Source organism: Oreochromis aureus, linkage group 10 (assembly GCF_013358895.1).
Source record: "Oreochromis aureus strain Israel breed Guangdong linkage group 10, ZZ_aureus, whole genome shotgun sequence".
In the NCBI taxonomy this organism is placed as follows: Eukaryota; Metazoa; Chordata; class Actinopteri; order Cichliformes; family Cichlidae; genus Oreochromis; species Oreochromis aureus.
Window position 1 is genome coordinate 24,920,477 of NC_052951.1, and position 22,392 is coordinate 24,942,868.

Consider the following 22,392-nt stretch of genomic DNA (forward strand, 5'->3'; position numbering starts at 1 on the left):
GTGAAAATGAGAATTTTCAGGACTTTAGAGACAAAAAAAAGCGTTTTCGGTCGTCAAAGCAGTTCAGGAGGAGGGGAAGGAGAATAACCTCTTCACATCCCCAGTTTGCTGTTGTGCGCATGCTCAGACTGCGCTGCTGTCTTATTAATTTTTAATGGAAAATGGCTGCGTTTCTTATCCAAACCGCTGGAGCTGGGAGATGAAAAAAGGAACCATCTAGCTGACCACATCTCACCTCTCACCGTCGCTCGCGTCGAAACTACCCGATGCGGTGATCGTGTGTTAGCGAACCGATGTCCTGTGGCGAGAAAATATTCTGGAAAATGGATCGACTCGCGCTTTGAGGGGGATGAAAGATCATTTTGCTCCTTAACCCTTTCTGCTCCGAGATCTGCGAACAATCGAGGTACAGTAACGTTAGCGCTAACGCGGGTCTCCGGAGGGGCATTTAGATTCGTTATGCGGCTTAAATGCGAGCACTTAAATCAGGTCTGTCCACGGTCAGCTGCCATGTTGTAAACAGTGTAAACCAGTCTCTCTGTCTCTTAAAAAAAAAAAAAAAGAGCCCGTTATTCGGGCCAGGAACGAGGCTACGTTCAGCCCTCGGTGCTGCTCGTTAACGGAGAGCTGGAGGTTTTGTCTGAATGCAAAGATGCGGAATCCATGTGCATTTTGTTTTTTGTGAATGAATATTACTACTGACAGTGTAGCGTGTGTGATGGTGAAAGTCCACACCTCCCTGCGTCCCGTTGCCTCTGCAGAAAAGGAGACAGCAGCTGTGTGCACTCTTTACTTCACTCCATTTACACTCTTCATTACCGTAATTAAAGTGTGTAAAGCAGCCAAATGCATTCAGTCTAACACGGTTTTATGACCGGCGAGAGGAGAGGTCTTGCTCTAAGGCACTTCAGCACCACTTCGGTGAGGTCGATCCTTATTCTTAAGGTCGAAGCTGTTTATGGGACGTATATAATCATATGTGGGGCTGTTTGTTAAATTATGAAACAGCTTTTCATGGTCGAGTTAACATAACACGAGAAAGTCTGCGTGTAAACAAGCAAACTAGATGTGAACTTGAGTTTCTAAACAAAGCATTTTTCATCGAGATCTATAGTTTTTGTATTTTTTATTGTTATTTCAGTATTTCCAATAAGTTACTTTTAATTCTGTTTAGTTTCAGTGGGGATTTTCTTGTTTATTTTAATAGTTTCAGCACTTGTTTTTGTTGTTGCTATATGAAGGTTATTTGTCTGGTTATATATGATGTAGTAGTAGTAGTAGTAGTAGTAGTAGTAATAACAATAATATTTTTTATTTCCAGGAGTGTATTTAAAAAACAAAACAAACCCCCCCCCCCAAACTTTTAGGGGTGGTTGTTGTTGTTGTTGTTGTTGTTGTTTTAAGACAAGGGTATTAATCCAGATTTTTAATTTGGTTTTCATTCTGTTTAGTTTCAGAGTGGGTTTGCTTGTTTTTCTTGTTTACTTTTAGTTTAGTTTTGTATGTTTCCGTGCTAATTATTATTAAAGGCAGATTAGGAAGTTCAGAGCTGCTATTATAAAACAAGGACAACACTGTATGAAGGCAGTTGACTCGCAGTCATCATAATTTCTTAAATAAAAAAACAGATTAACGAATACCTCCTCAGGCTAGTTGTTTTCAGATGTGACTGAATAGAATAGAATAGCCCTTTATTGTCACTGTACATGTACAACAAAGTTATGGGTCCTCCATGCCAACTATGCAGGAATAAAATATAAACACTAAGACAGCAGGAATAAATAAGAAACAAGAGAAATATATACAAACTGGAGAACATGTACAAAACAAGAGAAAGGCACACATTGGAGAACAAAGTGCTTGGAATTAGTGGAAGTTAACTAAAAGTTTTATTTAGTTTTTTATTTAACTTTTACGTATTATTTGAGTCTGATTGTTGGGGTCTTTATCTTACAGTAAAAAGGACCTTGAGAGAACTGTTATTGTGTAGTTTGTTTACTGTAATAACCTCGACATCAGCACACAGCCACATTACAGTATGCTGCTGCTCCTTCTCTGCAGAGCAAAACAATCCTCAAGTCCTTTCTTCTGTTACAATGTTTCAGATATAGCATCGTCTCCCACCTTCATGCACTTTGAAGTTTCCCTTTTCAGTGTGCAATGTGGTCATTGTTGCCCCTTGTGGTCGTTTGGGAAAAAATCCACTATAACTGCAGGTTATAGTGGATGCTTTCAGCGTGGCAGTAATGAGCCCTTAATATTTAGCACTGACACTAAATTTGAACTTTGACCAGCAGCACAAAAGTGAGACTCATTTCATAAGCAGCACCCTTTCTTGACCTTTCTTATGAGAATAATCTGTTGGGATGGGATTAGATCCACCGTGTGTGGATCCGGATTAGACCAGATGATGCTTTTAGAGTATTTCACTAAAGTCTTAGTGTTCCCATGTTTCTTTTCTTCATGCAAATATGGGTATGATCAGTTTCAACTGTAGAGTTGCTTTTTAACTTTAACCTGATGTTTTCAGGACTAATCCAGAAACATTAGTCCTGATGTTTGAGTGATGATGCATTATTTCCAACCCCCAACAGAAGATGATGCGCCAGGTGACAACCAGTGACTTCTGCATGAACAGCAGGCCGTCGTGCCTAGCAGAGGACAGCCACCACCCCACTGCTCACTTTGACCTGTGCACCTCACAGGCCAGCAAGTTCTACCCTCCTCCCCCTCCATCATCCCTCCAGATGACACTGGCTCCCATGGCCTTACCCACCCAGAGCCACAAGCCCATGGTGTGCCAGAGACAGGAAGTTCTTGGGGGTGACCCCCGCTCGCCTGGAAAGCTAGCAGGCTTAAAAAACACCAATCAAGCAACAGATGATGCCAAGAAGAAGAACAAGTCTGTCGGGAAGACGGGCAGACGTGGGAGGCCTTTGGGAACCACCAAGCTAGCTGGTTACAGAACCAGCACAGGGCGACCACTCGGTACCACCAGAGCTGCCGGGTTCAAGACGAGTCCGGGAAGGCCGCTCGGTACGACCAGAGCGGCAGGGTATAAGGTCAGCCCCGGGAGGCCTCCTGGCAGCATCAAGGGCCTCTCTCGCCTCAACAAACTGGTTCACAGTAGCACTTGCAGCGGAGCAGCTTTCCCCTATCCACTACCACACAAAGAAATCCTCTGTGAACCTTCCTGCAAAGAGAAGCCCGCTAATGAGTAAAGCCTGTACCCCGTTTCTACTTCACCCTTCGTCTCTGGAATAACAGACAGACACGCACAGGTTTCCTGCCACATATTGAGGGTGATTGCAAACTTTCCTAGTCTGCTGTGAGGCAGAGAGAGAGGAGGATTTTTCTATTATTCGTGTTTGTGTCTTTTGTGTGCCTGCCACCTGATAAAATTACTGTTTTTCAGTGCTAGAGATCTATAGTGTGCGAAAGGTTTCACTACACAGTGTACACATTGCTGTATCTGTTTTCTGGGGAGAAAAAAATACCAGATATTCATTGAACAAGAGGCTTTTATCCAGCAGCTACTGTGGTAGTTAAGTCTTAGAGTGTTACATGTAGCATTTTAACGCCAACAAATGTTGGAAACTTGGGCTGTCCTGTCAGATTTTCTCTTCACAATTATTGCCGATAACGACAATATTATTGCAATTTTGCAAGTTCATCTATACCGTTGTCTATTGCATAATTTCTTTTAAGGCAATTTAATTAAATCTCCAAATAAATGGAGGTAGCAAGAGAGTGTGTAACCATAGCCATGCAAAAGCATAGAATAAGAACAGCTACACAATAATGTTTGATGTGATATTGATAATTTATTTTTAAATGTCATGGTTATCGGGGAAACCTCTCATGGAAACGATTCAAAATCTTGTTCGATGTAAACAAGGACATTATTGCTGAATTGCTGAACTGCAGCTTGTAATTTAAATGAGCTGCCATCATGAAAAACAGGCAGGTTGATAGGAAGTAAAGAAATATAGTTATAGAGGAAAGGTTGGTAGTCTAGTGGTGTGCTCAGTGGCACTTCAAAAGTAGAAATCTAAATATTTATCCAGCATCCCAGAACTAAAATCTGACCGATCCAGTTCCACTCAGCTCCTCATGTAACACACAAAAAATGTAACTCCTCCTAAAAACAGATTTTATTCTCTAAATGTCACATTGCAAAATATCTACATATTATTTGCATGCAAAACCACTGACTCAACATGCAGATCGTTGTTATCCAGCTAAGGTTTTGTTTGTATTTTTTTTAAACTAAAAGTATAAAACTTAAAAAAAAATGTATACACCTTCACAGCAACACCCTTCGTCTCTGATGACCTGCTACAAATTGGCTAAAGTGGACTGTGGTTGCCTTTTTTGTTACATATTCGGCACAGAGAAGCTGTAGACATTTGGATGGATGGTGTTTTTGTACTTGATCACTCTTCACGGCCACTAGATAGTCCCAGCAACCTGCTGGCTTATTTGTGGTGGGACTTGTTTCTCCACTCTCTGCTTTTATCTGCTATTCTTTTGCAAATTTCAGCACAAATACCAAAATAATCATTTTTTTAATGCACTCTTTTTCTACACAGCTTACTTTTACAAGAACGGCAAACTTAATGTCTTAAAAAAGCAACATGCCCATTTAAAAATATGACCTTCCTCACTGTTCCTGCTCTGGAACAACTTTTAGACATGTTTTGTTTCGTTTTTAGGAGGCACTCGTGTTTGAAACGCAGCTTAAATGTCCTTATATTGATCTAAAAGCTTCATTTTTGGCTTTGCATTTATCACTCCTACAGCAAAATGTAAACCCGTGTGACTGTTTTTAGTGTGTAGATGTCTGTATAAAGTAAGAGAAAGGGTACACTGCTTTATTCTAAAAGGCTCACATTGTAGAGGAAAATCTGTTACCTACTATTGTGTTCTTGTTTTGTGTCAAACCACAGGGTCCATTAGTTGGTGTAAAATAATGAAAACTTGCGCTAGTGTTACATTTGTCCCAAGATAGTGAACAGATTCACAGATATTCAGAATCTCATCTGCTATGAATGTGTTGCTGAATGTAGTTCGATTGATATGACTTTTAAAAGTTTGTGTTAAACACTTTTACCCAGCTAAAGACTCAAAGGTCTTATTGGCATCCTTGCTCACAGAACAGAAAATACACTGCCTGTCAAAAAAAAAAAAAAAATCTAATAATTTCTTGCACTGCCTTTTTAGCTTTGATGACAGCTGGCATTCACCATGGCATTGTTTCGATAAGCTTATGCAGCGTCACCAAGTTTTTGTCCGTACACAGTTGCATGCTCCTGCAGGGTTATGAAAGCCTGAAATATGAAATAATTGCTAGAAAGTTCTTTAAATTTTTTGAAAATGGAGAGTTTATTGAACTATCTAGCAAATTTGTTTGAAAAATGAAATACATTTTAATTTCTATATATGACTTTTAATTTATATTGTGTTTGCTACATCTTGCTTCAAAGGAAATGCTTAAAAATGCATTTTTTTAGGTTTGTTATTGGGAAAAAATCACACTGATGATATAACTCACAAAAAACTGAATGTATGTAATATGAAACAATAGGCGTTAAAGGGTTAAATCTGGCAATTTTTCCATTGCTGAGTATATCTTTATACTTCCTACGAAATTGAACCCTTTCCTACCCGATTACGCTCATTGACAAGTGGTTTTGTTTAGTCCTGTTCTTTTTACTCTGTTCTTACTGCCTTACTGTAATGCGAACTTGGAAAGCCCCTACCCAGTTTTAGTAGTTTTATCAGTCTCTTTAGTTGTTTTCTTTGCTTGAAAGAAGCCAATAATTCGACCCTTCCAACATTCTTGAATGAAAAATGAGAAACTACTAATAGTTTGGGTTAAATAGTCTGCTGTCAGCTGAAATATGTTAAACACTGCAGTAATTATTCAATAGAAGGCTCTTCCTGTTTTGTTTTATTTTGCTTAGTAAAATGTGCTTTTTTTGGCCAGGCAGTGTATGGACAAAATGCTGAAAGTAAACAAATGAGACCATCTAATGAGGCTGTCTCCCACTACAGGCCTCTAGGTTTTAGTGGGAAATCTGCAGAGAGAGGGCGCTGTTCCTCCACAGGAAAGACGAGCTGATTGCAACATTTGGTGATCACACCATCACTGCTGTGAGACTCACAGCAAATCATCACTTAAAATGTAACGTTCTAACGGAAAAGTTTAAGAAGCTCATTATTTTTTAAGTGATGACAAAGTCCAATCATGCTTATTGTTTAAGGTTAGTATTTATTATGCATTTTTAGGTATATTACCATAACCCTGTAACGCACTTGAAGCCGACTGTTGGCGAAAGCGATGTTTTCTGAAATGCCAGTTTAGTATAAATGTAAGATGCACAAAGCTTTATTGGTTTAATATTTGTGACTTTACAACACGTGTAATACACATATAGTTAATGAGAATTTTGATGCAAAATGACCAATTGGCTATGTAACTACTTGCCACTATAATTTTTTTATTTAATCATTCAGCAAATAATAATTTTTGGTCTTTAAAATGTTCCCTACGGAACATTCACTTTTTAATTGTATTATTCATTTATGGGTGGATTTAAATCCAGAGAGTGGAGAAAGTGAAACAGTTTCACTAAGTCGCTCTGCTATGATAACATTTAAAATAGTTACATTTGGTGCAATAATCTGTTGTATGTATTGTACTGTGGAAACTTTGATACTATCACTTTTTATCATTGTATTTTTAAACTTGTGTATAAGGCCTTTTATCATTGGTTTGTTGACGTGCGTAGTGTTATCAGAGGTAATTCATACAAACATCCTCTTCACCCTCCTTTACCAAAGAATATGATCTCATCTGACTTGATCTAAAAATACTCAAACAACCTCACAAAACAGCCGTAGCGTGAAAATGTAAATGGAAGGTAAAAAAGAAACAAACCACTAACTCATAAAAGATGATTGTTTGGCTTCATCGTTACATTGTTACATCTGGGAGAGTATGTGTTTAAAATGAGCACACTGTAAATTAGTACACGTTGATAATACAAACTTTACTTTTCATTGTTTTCTATTTATATGTTAAATTGCTTCAAAATTAGACTTCTTTTTATCCATAATTCTTATATAGCCATGTTTGATATTTACCTGATATTTTCCATTGAGATTATGGTGGAAATGGTGCCTGGTTTTCTCATGATCTGACCTTCTTTTTTTTTTGCACAGTATTTGTGGCTAGTGTTTGTTAAATTGTTATTATTTGTTTCTAACCCTGATAGGATCAAAATAACTGGGGAGCTTTTCTCACAGCAGACATTTTGATATATGACACAGCAGGAAAAGCGTAAATAAGAGCATACACAATGGTCATTGTGAAGTTTGCTCGCAGTGACTTAAACTGAGATTTGAAGACATGTTAAGGTTGCTTATAACGTGTAAGTCACCTTTTAGTAAAAGCTGTGAAATATGGCCTTTTGTTACTGCTCTTCAATCTTCTGGGTAGCTTCTGTTCTTATAACATCTGCAACTCACTGAAAAAGTGAACTGTGTTTCTTCAGATTATAGGATGACTGTGTGTTTTGCCTCATGTGCAACACACACACACACACACACACAAAATTTGCTTTGTTCACTTTTAGCAGCTCCAAAAGACCTTTACATCTTGCTAGTTTGCTATTAGCGGCTAAAAGCTAGATATTTGCACACAGACAGCGAGGTTTTGGAAACGTTGCGTTTTTTAAAATCTGTTAAAAACAACAGTATTTCACAGCTAAACACCCAGATTATGTGTAAAAAAAACCCTCATCAGGCATATTCACATTTTTATTGAAAGAGCTTAGCTTGCTCTCATATGCATTTTTTTAGCAAGTAAGGGGGAAACTGTTATCTGGATTGAAATCCAATAATTATGTCACTACAAATGTCATTGGGGGGTGGGGGGTTTGGTCATAAAGAAGCTAAATGTTTAATGAGTATTTTAAAAAACTGCTGTGGTAGAACATACATATATGGACAAAAGGTTGGTCACCTGCATGTTATATCTAAAGGGGCTTTTTGTGTTTGGCAACCCATGCCTTGAACTCCCAGTTCAGCTTTCTGTGCCGATGTTAATACTAGAAAAGCTTTGGAGCGCGGCAGAGACAGCAGAGCGTTGGTGACTGTTAAACACTATGCCTCCTCTGCTCTTACTACTTCATGACTGAGTTGCTGTGGTTCCTAAACGCTTCCACTTTGCAATAAAACCACTTACAGCTGATTGTTGAATATATCTAGTTGTTATATCTAGACTTGTTACACAGGTACCACAGCACTACGCTTGAATGCAGTGAGCTCTTCAGAATGACTCATTCTTTCACAAAAGGCAGACTGCGTGGGTAGGTGCTTGATTTTACACACCTGTGGCAATGAGACTGAAAGTTGTGGCTCAATGCGTTTGTCCATATAGTGTGTTTATAGTGTATGCAACTAAGGAAAACCCCCAAAACATGTTTCAGCTCTTTAAAAAAGACAGGAAGCTTATTGTGTTACAGGCGTTAAAAGAACAGAAGGTAATTATAACAACCGTTATCTTAATTATCTCAAGCTTTGATATTTTTAAGTATAGATATATGCTGAGGCTGGGATTAGAGATGCTTGTGGTTGACTCTCAAGTATTTGACCTTTCAAAGTCAGAATTTAGGTAAGACACTTTCTGCACCTTTACAGATTTTCTCTGAATGGTAAGAATTTAAGGGAATGAAATGATAAACGTCCAATGATCCCAGAGCGCCCTGACTTTCTTTGTGCGTCTGTTTTACTGTAGCTTTTATTTCTTTTGTAGAATTGATGTACAAAAGAAAAAAAGGACAAGGTGTTATGGTAATAATTTCTGATGTGTAATTTTTTTTACTTCTAAAGAGGACATCAAATAAGGGATAAGGAATTGATGGTGAATTTGTTGACATTCCTGGCATTTTAAACTTTAATATTCCAAATGAACTCAATGCTGACGCAGTGCACAGTTATGTATAGTTAATTGCTGACTTCATTACCCTATAATGAGTGTTTTTGTTTCTTTCACCCTCTTCAGCATTCAGTCAACACACGGTCTTTCGTAGATAATGATTTTTAAAAATTACCTCACATTTTGAGTGTTTTTGAGACGATGATCAGAAGTCCAGTTATTCCTGAAGTGTGATTGGAGAAGCGTGTAAAGCTTTGTATAATTCCCATTTTATTCCTGCATGATTGTTGTGGAATGTTTAAACAAGTTGTGTAATAAATCTGAAAGTAACACTGTCTGGTGAAATGTTTACTTTTATTTACTTTTGTTACATGTGTGCTGTTTCGGATTAAATTACCTTTTACTTATTTGTTATATTAAAATAAAAGTAAAGAAATTGGGAATTATGAAAGTGGAACAAATCCAAGATTTATTTTAAATGGTCATGGACAGGACAATTGGAAAACTATCTGAAATAACTGCAGCTTTAAATATTCCCATTACCATCAGGCGTGGCTCTTCTGCTGTGCAGGTTACAAAAAACTGGACCGTTTGGCTCGGTGGAAGAAAAGATGACCAGAGCTTTTACACTAAATATATTCTATAACAATTAAAAATCCTGCATTTGTAAAGTTTGAAAGTATTAGTGATAACATTATAGCTACTTAAGTACCAAAAGTAAATTTAGTCATTATTCAGAATGGCTTAAATTAAACATGCTTAAATTTACATTTAATACTGCTGTGATTTTGTAATATCATTAAAACAGCTTCACAATATACACAAGAAGAATACACAGCATACAAAATACCAAGCAACAAATATAGACATTAAATTAATGAATATATAAATTATAATGACATTTTCTTACATTATAATACATTCATTTTGGAGATGATTGTGGTCAGAGAAATTAATAGGTTTATTTAAATGAATAAATCAAAACACTTTCTAACTCAAGTTTTATTGTTATAAAATCTCCATATGTTTTAAGTATACCTGCTTTTATAAATGCTGTATTTTTCAATTTTTTTTTAAATTCTCACCCACAGAGTTTGACCTCAGGAGTGCAGCCACATCTCAGCATATATTATTTTACTGTTCACCACAGATCAGTCATCACTCCGGTCTACTTTAACTTACACAACTCAACAGTGTCTCCAACACATGCTCCCAGCCAAAAACCAGGATAGAGAGGCTGAGTGAACCTGGTCTGGACTCTGTGGAGGAGATTCATGGTCTTAGTGACGCTGTAGAAAGAAAGAGTTCCTGCCCTGTGATCCAAATATACTCCTATTCTGGATGATTGAGGGCCTGAGATTAAAGTGGAAATGCTGTTGTGTCTGAATACATAATTACCAGTCCCACATTCCAGTGCCCACGATTTCTCATTATTTCCAAATCCACATTCAGTCCTGCTTCCTGTTCTACTAATGTTATCGTATGCAACTGCAATTAAAACTTTACCACTCCACTTTACTTCCCAGTAACAACATCCAGTCAGACCATCAGAACTCATCACCTGCCACCATGGTAAGAACCTTTTCGGATGACTGGAAACCAAGTGTTCGATTTGCGTCAGCGTTGCCTTCCTGTTGCTCATACTCAGAGATAAATATGGATTTGCAGTCTTTGGATCCAGTGTGATCTGACAGGCGTATTCCAAAAACTCATGTCTAGTTACGGGCTCTTTTAGATCCACTTGAGTCATTTTCTGACAGGTGTTTGTTGGCTCTTCACTCAAAGCGGCCTGCAGTTTATCTCTGAGGTTTGATACTTCCATCATCATATCCTTAAAGTACTGTTGAGGTTGAACACTGATAGTGGGTACGTTTGTAGATTCACTCAGATGTGACAGTGAGGAGTAGCTTTTCAGAAAATGGAGGTGATCCTCAGTCAGTGAGAGCTGCTCCAGTTCAGTGTCTCTCCTCCTCAGCTCCCTGATCTCCTGCTCTATCTTCTCCTGAAGCTCTTTGACTCTGTTCTGTTCAGTTTTCTGCTTGGATCTGATCTTCTGCTTCACCTCAGAGCTTTTTTTCTCAATTAGATTGATCAGGTCTTTGACCAACTCCTCACTCTCCTTCACTGTTTTATCAGCAGAAAGATTGATGGCCTCCACCTCCTTATGAAGCACCTTCATATCTTTCTCTCTGTCCTGGATTCTCTGCTGGAGGTTCTGTCTATTCCCTGCTAGATCTTTCTGCTTCTCAGCTCTTTCTGCTGCAGCTGACACTGTGACATGGTCTTTGTGTTCATCCATTAAGCAGAGATAACAGATACACTGCTGATCAGTGCGGCAGAAGATCTTCATCACCTCATCATGGCGAGGGCAGATGTTCTCCTGAAGCTTTGAAGTGGCTTTGACCAGCTTGTGTTTCTTTAGTGGAGCTATGTTGTAGTGAGGCTGGAGGTGCTGCTCACAGTAAGAAGCCATACACACCAGGCAGGACTTCGAGGCTTTCAGCTTCCTCCCAGAACAGAAATCACAGGCCACGTCTTCAGGTCCAGCATAGGCATGATCAGGCAAAGCAGCTGGAAGTCCTGCTTTCTTTAGGTCCTCCACTAACTCAGCAAATATGCTGTTTTTCACCAGGACAGGCCTCACTGTATAAGTCTTCCTGCACTGGGGGCAACTGTGGGTTTCCTTCTCGTCCCAATATGTTTTGATACAGCTCATGCAGTAGCTGTGCCCACATGGAATAGTGACTGGATCCTTTAGGAGATCCAGACAGATGGAACAGCTCAATTTTTCTTGATCCAGCTGAATCACTTGCTGTGCCATGTCTCCTCACGATGACTGTAAATGTCTGAAAGTACAGGGCACAAAGGGAGGGTACAAAGATATTTACACTGAATGGACTTTGATTCTGACAGCAGGGCAAGATAGGAAGGGTTGTGCAGTGAATGATTACAGACGATCTCAGGTATATATTTTTTGAGTTGTGGTAAAGTAGTTGTTCCATGCGCACTTGCCTGTCTCAAATATAAAAATATTTAACGTGTTACTTGCTTCGTTCTGCCTGGAGAGCAAAGATATGCTCACTCCTCTTTCATTAAGGAATTTGCTGTTAGGGAACTTTGGTCCTGCTTCCAATAGTTATGTTTTTAAGTATTTTATATTATAATACAGCTAACTGGAGATAGTACAATGCTGAATGCAAATATATATGTGTTTTTGTAACTTATTTTTGATTTGATCTTGTATTTTCTAAAATGGTGACCTGTAAGTATGTAATTTAAACAAATAGAGTTACTACTTTATTTACAAAGCACTTAAAAACAACAACAGGGCAAACCGAAGTGCTGAAAAATAATATCAAATATAAAAGACAAACACACGCCACAAGGTAAAAGATACGGAAACAGAAAAGAGGTGTTGAAGTTAATTAATAAACAAGTACATAAAAGTAACATAAGATCACAGACATCTCACACTGGGTTGAAGGCCAGGGAGTAAAAGTGTGTTTTTAAATGAGATTTAAAAACGGTGAGTGAAGGAGCTCTTGCTTGCACAAGCTAAAAATCGAGCGGTGGCATTTTGCATCAGCTGAAGGTGAGCAATGGAGGCCTGGCGAGTCCGATGAAAAGTGGACTGCAACAGTCGAGACGAGAGATTATAAAAGCACGTATGACTCTTTCAAGGTTGCGTTTGGCCAAAAGAGGCTTGATCTTTGACAGCTGCCTCAGTTGGAAAAAAAGCAGGATTTTACCGCAGTGTTCAGATGAGAATAGAGCTTTAGAGAAAGATCCATCTTCACATCTAAATTAGTGAAAAGGATTTTGTAAATGGAGCTGGAGAGGAAAGGTTGATGCAGCGGAGGCTGCTGGTGCCAATGGGTCTAAACAACATGACTTCTGTCTTATTCTCATTAAAATTTAGAAGATTTAGTGCCATCTATCTCCTGATGTGGATGAGGCAGTCGAGGAGGGGCTGAACAGAGCGTGCACCAGTATGCTTTAGTGGAAAATAAACTTAACAGTTTTCAGCATAACAGTGAAATAAAATATTATGTTTCCGAAAAATAGTGCCAAGTGGCAGCAAGTGCAAAGAGAAAAGGAGAGGTCCAAGAATGGAGTTTTGTGGTACCCCCTAGGGGAGGGCAGCAGATGTGGAGGAGAAACTATCAATGCTGACACAGAAACTTCTATCAGAGAGGTAGGACATAAAACACTGGAGTGCTGAGCCAGTGATGCCAACCCACTACTCCAGCCTGGAGATGAGGATCTCATGGTCCACAGTATCAAAAGCAGTCGTTAAGTCTAAAAGCATGAGTAGCACACAGTCACCAGAACAAGTTGCTAAAAACATATCGTTAAAAACCCTCAACAGAGCGGACTCCATACTGTGGTGAGTTTTAAGTCTAGACTGGAACACTTCCAGACTTGCATGTTCATCCAGGAAGGACTTCAGTTGGGTGTAGACAATTTTCTCCAGTAGTTTAGATAAAAAAAACGGACGTTTGGAGATGGGTCAGAAGTTTGACAAAGTAAAACAGTTAAGGCCAGATTTTTTAAAGGATTTTGGCACCACACTAGAGGTCAAACTACTGTTATAATGGAGAGGATAAACAGACCAAGGGTAGGAAAAATTTCCTTAAGAAGTCAAGGAGAAACGACATCAAAGGGGGAGCCTGATGGCTTCAATCTGGAAACCAGCAGCTATAAAAAAGAGGGAGACAGGCTCAAAATGGTCAAAGAAAGCCAAACAAGGTATTAAGAGCGGCAGATCATAAGAGGTAGGGTCCTAGCACTTCCAACCTTCTCCAAAAAGAAGTGGAGAAATTTATCTCAAACTTCACTGGAAGCTTCTGGCTGTGAAGGTTCATGAACATTAAGATCCAAGCTGAGTGTGTAAAAAGGACACGAGGTTTGTGAGGGTTAGAGACAATGATATCAGAGAAAAATGTTGACCTCGTAGCTTTCACACCTTCTGATACCACCAATAACTTTCAAGAGAAACCTGCAACCTGTCCGTTTTCCACCTCCATTCAGCTCTCCTGGACTCAAATGGCGCGGGTATTTTCATTTGACCATGGCTCTGATCTGGATTTTGATTGCCAGTTCTATATTAATTTATACTACAAAGAACATATTGTTGTTCTTTATCTTTTTATTGTGTAAATGTACATAAGTAAAAGTTAAAGGTTACATTATTTTGCTACTTTGATACCTGCTCATCTGTAAGTGCTTGTGCTTTTACCTGAAAAGTTGTGATCAAACTGGATAGCAATACTATTCACACACACGTCAGCAGATCAAGAAAAGATGTTTTTCAGTTCCTCTGCCCTCTGTAACCACTCTCCTTTCAACCTTTAATCAGTGTTCTCTGTTATCTTCCCAGCACATGATTTGAACAGTCAAAAGAAATGATTTACACGTTTGATAATATAACCATTACTGCATGGTTACGCATTTTATGACAGAACTATGATTTGTTTCATGTCTGATTTGAGCAGAAATGTATCAGCCAGGGAGGAGAAATTGTTGGGAAGTGAAATATTAACATTTCACTATGTATGTAAGCTAAAAGAAGAAAACTTGAAGTCTTGTTGAATACCTTAGTGTTCTATCAGTGTGTCAAAAAAGGTTGCTATTGAATGATAGCTAATAAAAAGAGTTATATTTCTGTTTCTTCTTTCACTCATTATGTGTTTATACATTACTCAGCATTTAAATATGATTTTACATTAATCTCTGGCTCTCTTCCACAGCATGTCTTTTGTACTGTTTTTCTCCCTTCACCTCCAATCGGTGGCAGCAGATGGCCACCCCTCCCTGAGCCTGGCTCTGCTTGAAGTTTCTTCCTGTTAAAAGGGAGTTTTTCCTTCCCACTGTCACCAAACTGCTTGCTCATAGGGTGCCATCTGATTTTTTGGGCTTTCTCTGTTTTCTCTGTGTTATTGTAAGGTATTATGCACCTTGAGGCAACTGTTGTTATGACTTGGTGCTATATATAAAAATTGAATTGAATTAAAATGGAATTGAATTTAAAAAGCTGTTTTCCTATAAAAGTTTATGTTTATAAAATAATTAAAGGTACATGAATAATTATATACATTAAAACTGCTAAAGATTTGATTTCTCTGGGGTAAAAATAACTATATATCAGTGATTTCTCTTGCACATGATTTTGTTATATAACAAACTTTGTTGGCTAAATATTGCTGACTTTAGTCTACAATAATTACATCAAACAAAAAGACAAGAACAACTCCACAGTTATATCAAATAAATCAATATATTTTATTTTATTATATTTTATTATATTTTATTTCAAAAAATGGTTATTATTACATTTAGATCGATATCTTGGGAACAAAAGAAATGATTTATTTGAAAGAAACAACAGCTGTTTGCCAACAGAAACAAAGATAAAATCTAACAAGTTTAATCTTTAATAGATACAGTGTAGACAAACACTCTTAACAACTGCATGGCAGTATGCAGAGATTAAAATCTCACAGTTTACGCTCTCCTGTCTGTTTGAACTCACACAACTGAACAGTGTGTCCAGCACTTTGTGGAAGCCAAAGCCATGGTGTGTTTCACCAGGACCGGCCTCAGTGTGTAAATCTGCCTGCACTGAGGGCAGCTGTGTGTTTCCTCCTCATCCCAGTAGTTTTGATACAGCTCATGCAGTAGCTGTGCCCACAGGGAATAGTGACTGGATCTTTAAGGAGATCCAGACAGATGGAACAGCTCAGTTTGTCTTGATCCAGCTCAGTCAGTTGCTGCGCCATATCTCCTCACCACAACTGTAAATGTCTGAAAGATTTTCTTTCTACTTAATGAAAGGGGAGGATGTAAATATATCTACATTGAATGGACTTTTATAGAGTCACAATGGATGGGTGGTTTGACGGAGGGTGTGTTTTTGTGTTTCATGATGATAGATAATCTTAAGTGTTTGTGTTAGAGTTATGGCAAAGTAGTTAGATTTGGTTCACACCCGTTTTAGAGTAAAGGTGCTCAATCCTCTCTTGTGATTTTTACATTCTCAATCTTTTGTAGCTCAAAATACACTAAACACTGTCTCAGTAGTGTTTACTATTCAGAGCTTTGATCCTGACACTAATAGTTGTGTTGTAAAAGTAAAGTATATAAGAACACTGCTAACTGGACAGAGTATAGTGTAATAATAAAAAAGATTTAATTTCTCTCTTTTCCTCTTTCTTCTTTTTTCAGTGTTTCGTGTGTCAAAAAAACAAAACAAAATGAAAAACAAAAAGAAAATGAACTTAATAAATGTTAAATAATATTATTTTGTTTGTGTTTTAGAGTAGTATTTATAGAGTTAGCTACACAGCTATGGTTAGAATAATATAAACACAGTGAAGCAGGAGGATGAACACTAACTTTTTTCCACTAGATAAAAGTTAACGGGTGGGTTCCCGATGGTTTGGGACAAATGCAATTGCATGGCAGGATGCTGTAAACGGACCAAACTTCATTCAGGAGAGCAGCTGAGATAATCCATCCACAATATGAGGTTAGTCATTAATATACTGCTGCATGGGCTGGGCTGTAGCTACATCGTAAAGTTTAAAAAACTAGGCTTTAAAGTGTGCTGCTGATGAATAGTGGTAATAAAAACTGAGAGAGACTGATAGTGATCATTTACTTGTTCAGATTAAATAGAACAAGATACAAAGCATTAAAACATTAAGACACAAAAGCCTTAATAAACGCAGAGTAGTTTGGACCCGGAAGCAGGGTTCACACGTCATCACTTAACAACCGGACTGGAGCGTAAAACTAAGGGTGGATTCAGGGTCACCTAATCCAGCCCTAACTATAAGCTTTTCAAAAATAAATAAGGGACTTATCAGGGATTGTAACATCTAGTCCCTTTTACTGAATCAGAATATAACACCAAATCACAACAACAGTTGCCTCAAGGCGCTTTAATATTGTAAGGTAGACCCTACAATAGTACAAACAGAGAAAACCCCAACAATCATATGACCCCCTATGAGCAAGCACTTTGGAGACATTGGGAAGGAAAAACTCCCTTTTAAGAGGAAGGAACCTCCAGCAGAACCAGGCTCAGGGAGGGGCGGACATCTGCTGCGACCGGTTGGGGTGAGAGAAAGAAGACAGGATAAAAGACAAGACTTTCCAGAGCAATGATTGGGAGCAAGAGGTAAGAGTTCAGGTTTATTCCAGGCAGTTAATGGGAGACAGAGGAGGGAGCTGATTGGAAGTTTTGGTACTTAGACATCACCCCTTATCATCAGCAAAGTAGTGGAAGCTTAGCGCATGATGATGATGATTTGAGGGACACGAGCCTCTTCAGGTGACATAATGTTTCCTGTCAGGAAAGTATAACTGAAACTAGGAGAGTGCTACACCACTGAGGCCTCTGTATTTAGATAAACAGTTAAGGAGGATGTAATAAGCTCAGGAGAGTGAGGATACTTATATGGCCAGAGTCTGCAGCAGTGAGGAGGTAGTTTGTGCTTTTGATGAGAGCAGTTTCAGTTTTGTGGTGTGATCTGAACACAGATTGAAAATTAAAAAATGTGACGTGTTGCCAGGATTTAACTAATGAATGAAAAGTTTGAAGTTGAAAAGTTACTGAAGTCTTCAAGGTCCAAATTCATGCCCATGATGACTTCAGGTCAGTTCAGTTAAATTCAGTTTTATTTGTATTTGCTTCACTCACTATAAACAAGCACTTGGCAACAGAGGGAAGATAAACAGTGAGTAACAGTTTCCAGTGTAAACATTCAATTACAATTCTGTTTTCATCCGAAACACTTTCAGTTTCACACCAATCTGCTCCTCCCTGTTTACAGACTGTTTACCTCAAACATTACGCGTACCCTCTTCTTTTACAGAGTCATGTGATAAGATGCAAAACAGAAAATTTCCATACGCTTCAGATCAGTGTCTCGGCATTAAGAGACGAAAACAGCTTTTATCTGGAAACGAAAAGTGAGACATCAATTGAATGAGGAGAAATGAAACAGCAAGTAATTCAGCTGCATCAAGAAAAACTGAGCTGTTTCATCTGTTTGCAACTTGTAAAGGAGCCAGTCACTATTCCCTGTGGGCACATCTGCTGCATGAGCTGTATTCAAAACTATTGTAAAAACTAAGTGACTGCCATTATTCATATGTGGTGTGTGTGGCAAAATGAGCTCAAGACAATGTACAAATATATTTAAAGGTCCTTTATTATTCTTTATTACTATTCTGAACAAATTGAATTCTTAAAAAACCCCCAATTAAAACCTTAGAGTGAAAATTATCCTCTAATCGAGTCCATCAACAGCTGTAGTTGCTTGTTTTCTTGTTTAAATCAGAATGCAAAAGTCACATTAACTAGAAGAAAACTCACAGATAGAAAATACAGACAATACTAATTCTAGTACATTTGATTGCAAACTCACAAATGCACAGCTGAAATGGTCCAAACATTACTATATCAAAATACAAAAGAAAAAAAAAAGAATTCATCATTTTCAGTAATAGAACAATAAAACATGAAATAACCCCATAATATACATTGCAAATAAGTAAGGAAAACCAATGGCCTTCAGCTCTACCAACCAGCTTGCAAGTATTGCATAAAGACTTGAAACACCTACAAATCCATCTTAATCAAATACATAAAAATTTCAGTTTCACACCAATCTGATGACTCCCTCTCCTGGAATGAAGCACACCTTTCTAAGCCCCTCCCTGTTTACAGACTGTTTACCTCAGACGTTAGGCACACCCTCTCTTATCACAGTCATGTGATAAGTGGAAAAACAGGAATTTTCCACATGCTTCGGATCAGTGTCTCTATATAAAAGAGACAAGAACAGCTTTTATCTGGGGAGAAGTTATTTACATTGAGGAGACATGGCGCAGCAAACGATTCAGCTGGATCAAGAAAAATTGAGCTGTTCTATCTGTCTGCAACTTTTAAAGCATCCAGTCACTATTCCCTGTGGGCACAGCTACTGCATGGACTGTATCAAAAACTACTGGGATGAGAAGAAAACACACAGCTGCCCTCAGTGCAGAGAGATTTTCACACCACGGCCTGTCCTGGTGAAGAACACCATGTTAGCTGAGTTAGTGGAGGACCTAAAGAAAGCAGAACATCAGACAGCTTCATCTGATCATGCCTATGCTGGACCTGGAGATGTGTCCTGTTCTGGGAGGAAGCGGAAACCCTCCGAGTCCTGCCTGGTGTGTATGGCCTCTAACTGTGAGCATCACCTCCAGCCTCACTACAACGTAGCTCCAATAAAGAGACACAAGATCATTAAAGCCACTTCAAAGCTTCGGGAGAACATCTGCCCTCGCCATGATGAGGAGATGAAGATCTTCTGCCGCACTGATCAGCAGTGTATCTGTTGTCTCTGCTTAATGGATGAACACAAAGACCATGACACAGTGTCAGCTGCAGCGGAAAGAGCTGAGAAGCAGAAAAGGTTTGGAAGAAATCGACAAAAATTTCTTCAAAGAATTCAGGAAAGAGAGAAAGATGTGAAGATGCTTCATCGGAAAGTGGAGGCAATCAATCTTTCTGCTGATAAAGCTTTCAGAGAATGTGATAAGGCTTTCAAAGACTTGATCAGTCTCATTGAGAAAAAAAGCTCTGAAGGGAAGCAGAAGATCAGATCCAAACAAAATGCGGAACAGAACAGAGTCAAAGAGCTTCAGGAGAAAATAGAGCAGGAGATCAGAGATCTGAGGAGGAGAGACACTGAACTGCAGCAGCTCTCACTGACTGAGGATCACCTCCATTTTCTGAAAAGCTACTCCTCACTGTCACATCTGAGTGCATCTACAAACGTACCCACCTACAACAATGTTACTCTGCAGTACTTTGAGGATGTGACTGCATCTGTGTCACGGACCAGAGATAAAGTGAAGGCTCTTCTCAGTGATGAATGGCCCAAAACCAGAGACGACTTTTTGAAATATTCTTGTCAGATCACTCTCGATCCAAATACAGCACACACACTGTTGTCACTGAGTGACAGCAACAGAAAAGTAACACTGATGAGTAGAAACCAGTCATATCCGAGTCATCCAGACAAATTCCTTGAATGGTGGCAGGTCCTGAGCAGAGAGGGTCTGACTGGACGCTGTTACTGGGAGGTGAAGTGCAACGGGATGGTTGGAGTAGCTGTTGCATACAAGGATATCGGCCGTAGAGGGACCAGAGAGGAATGTGGATTTGGATTAAATGACAAATCCTGGGCGTTAACAGTTTCAGACAGTGGTTATGAATTCAAACACAACAACATTCCCACTCCCATCCCAGGCCCTCTGTCCTCCAGAATAGGAGTATATTTGGATCACAGGGCAGGAACTCTTTCTTTCTACAGCATCACTGAGACCGTGAATCTCCTCCACAGAGTCCAGACCAGGTTCACTCAGTCTCTCTATGTTGGACTGTGGCTTCCACAAAGTGCTGGACACACTGCTGAGGTGTGTGAGCTCAAGAAGAGAATAAACATAAAATAGTGAAATTTGATGCCATGTGCTACTTGTTGAAATGTGTTTATCTATCCTGCACCTGTTAAAGATGAATCTTTATGGATATGAGAATAACATTTAATTTCTTTGATTGTCTTGTTTTCAATAGCTATTTGGGTAAAACTGGTTATTTGGCAAATCAACATTCATTTCTTATATAGTTTATATTTAACCACTGTTTTGTTGTAACATTAGCAGAAAAAACTCACACAAATATAAATTCATATGAAAATAACTTCAGTATATTTAAAATTATAGAGAAAAATAATTATGTATCAGATAAGTTGAAATCAGGGTTATTATGGTGTTTGCATTTTTAATGTACTTTTTATTTCTACATTTAAGTTGGTGGAAAATGATTGTAAAATGTTTAATTTCAGTTATGTTTTCATGAACTTTTTTTATTTACTGTTGTTTGTGAAATAAAGTGAGCAATGTACACTAAAGTTTCCTGTTTCAAGAAATAAAATATCACTAACATGATGAATGGAAACTTTGTAAAGAGACATTTAAAATAGAGCATTCAATAATTTCAAATAATGATGAAATTTAAAAAAGTGTAACATTAAAAACATACATAGTTCTAAAACACTAATTTAAGTAGGAGGACATGGATGTAAAAGCTGAATTGGAAAGGAATTTAAATATAACAGACGAAAAAAGTTTTCATAATAAGGCAAAATTTAAAGCGGGAAGTAAACTAGCAGAGTGGAAAATAAAAATGAGATATTTCAATGTACTGATTATTATTTTAAGATGTAATAATTCATGTAAATTTTGCTGTAGGGGCTTTGGATTGATTCAGGGTTTTACATGTATATTTTGGGATTTTCCAAGGTTACTTCATTTCATAAAAGATTTTCAAAAATGGATTTAACAGATTTTGGGAATTGATGATCATTTAGATCCATTACTCTATATTAGCCATATGTCTGTATGATATATCAGATGGAAAACTGATATATTTGTTAAGAATTCTGCTCCATATTGACAATATGGCGAGTTGCCTACTTAGGTAGGCTGATGAGTTTAAATAATGCTCAGTTGGTATTACAGGGCCCAAAGCATGCCAAGAACATATTCACCACACCATTACATCATCGGCACTCTGAACCGTTGGTAAAAGACAGGCCTGAGTCATACTTTCATGTTTTTGTATCTATTATCAGTAACTCCCTGCAGGCAGGTAAAGAGTGTGAAACTGCAGCACCTGCAAAGCAGATCTTCTTGTGGAGTGATGGCCAGATTAAGCTGAATGAAAGCTTAAAGCTCTCCATCCACGTGGTTAGGAAAAAATGATGAATTTCTTCAGGCTTTGTGTGTACACAAGCCCTTCTGCTGGAGGGTTCTTCCTATTAAAAAGGCGTTTTTCCTTCCCACCGTTGCCAAACTACTTGCTCATAGGGGGTCTTCTGATTGTTCAGGGTTTCTCTGTTTTCTCCATCTTATAGTAGGGTCTTGCCTTAAAATATAAAGTGCCATGAGGCAACCGTTGTTATTTGGTGTTATATAAATAAAAGTGAATGAATTCCAGCAATGCACAGTAAAGATCTTGGAGGACTGCACAACAGCGTGTCTCGCGTGGGTGAAAACCTCAATGTTATGTTTTTTTATTTGTTACATTTGTAAATAAAAAAAAGATATCTTATAAAAGTAACTTTCAGTTTCACACCAATCTGACTGCTCCCTTTCCTGGAATTAAGCACACCCGTCTAATTACCTCTCTGTTTACAGACTGTTCACCTCAGGCGTTAGGCACACCCTCTCTTATCACAGTCATGTGACAAGTTGCAAAACAGGAAATATCCATAAGCTCCAGATCAAATATTTAACAAAAATATTTGGTTTTTTTCTCTTTTCCTCTTTCTTCCTTTTTTGTGTTTTGTGTTTCAAACAAAGAAAATGAAAAACAAAAAGTTGATAAA

General features: G+C 38.3%; 4 protein-coding genes across 4 annotated transcripts in view; 3 read left to right on the plus strand and 1 right to left on the minus strand.

Annotated features, from left to right (window-relative positions):
* Positions 1–60: 60 nt before the first annotated feature.
* c10h5orf24 (chromosome 10 C5orf24 homolog) lies at positions 61–9,279 on the plus strand. Its single transcript, XM_031730163.2, has 2 exons — positions 61–406; positions 2,595–9,279. Exon 2 carries the CDS (start codon positions 2,598–2,600, stop codon positions 3,219–3,221), a length of 624 nt encoding a protein of 207 aa, XP_031586023.1. The 5' UTR covers positions 61–406; positions 2,595–2,597; the 3' UTR covers positions 3,222–9,279.
* A 163-nt stretch (positions 9,280–9,442) lies between these two features.
* LOC116312705 (tripartite motif-containing protein 16-like) lies at positions 9,443–11,765 on the minus strand. The gene has a single exon (XM_031730165.2). It carries the CDS (start codon positions 11,763–11,765, stop codon positions 10,113–10,115), a length of 1,653 nt encoding a protein of 550 aa, XP_031586025.2. The 3' UTR covers positions 9,443–10,112.
* Positions 11,766–18,753: 6,988 nt separating this feature from the next.
* LOC116312701 (tripartite motif-containing protein 16-like) lies at positions 18,754–20,913 on the plus strand. Its single transcript, XM_031730160.2, has one exon. It carries the CDS (start codon positions 18,836–18,838, stop codon positions 20,453–20,455), a length of 1,620 nt encoding a protein of 539 aa, XP_031586020.2. The 5' UTR covers positions 18,754–18,835; the 3' UTR covers positions 20,456–20,913.
* A 549-nt stretch (positions 20,914–21,462) lies between these two features.
* LOC120442226 (tripartite motif-containing protein 29-like) overlaps positions 21,463–22,392 on the plus strand; it is a 2,096-nt gene continuing 1,166 nt past the window's right edge. Inside the window, exons 1-2 of the mRNA XM_039618173.1 lie at positions 21,463–21,482; positions 21,637–21,653. Of these exons, the coding sequence (XP_039474107.1) occupies positions 21,463–21,482; positions 21,637–21,653 (37 nt within the window). The remainder of the gene's footprint in view (positions 21,483–21,636; positions 21,654–22,392) is intronic.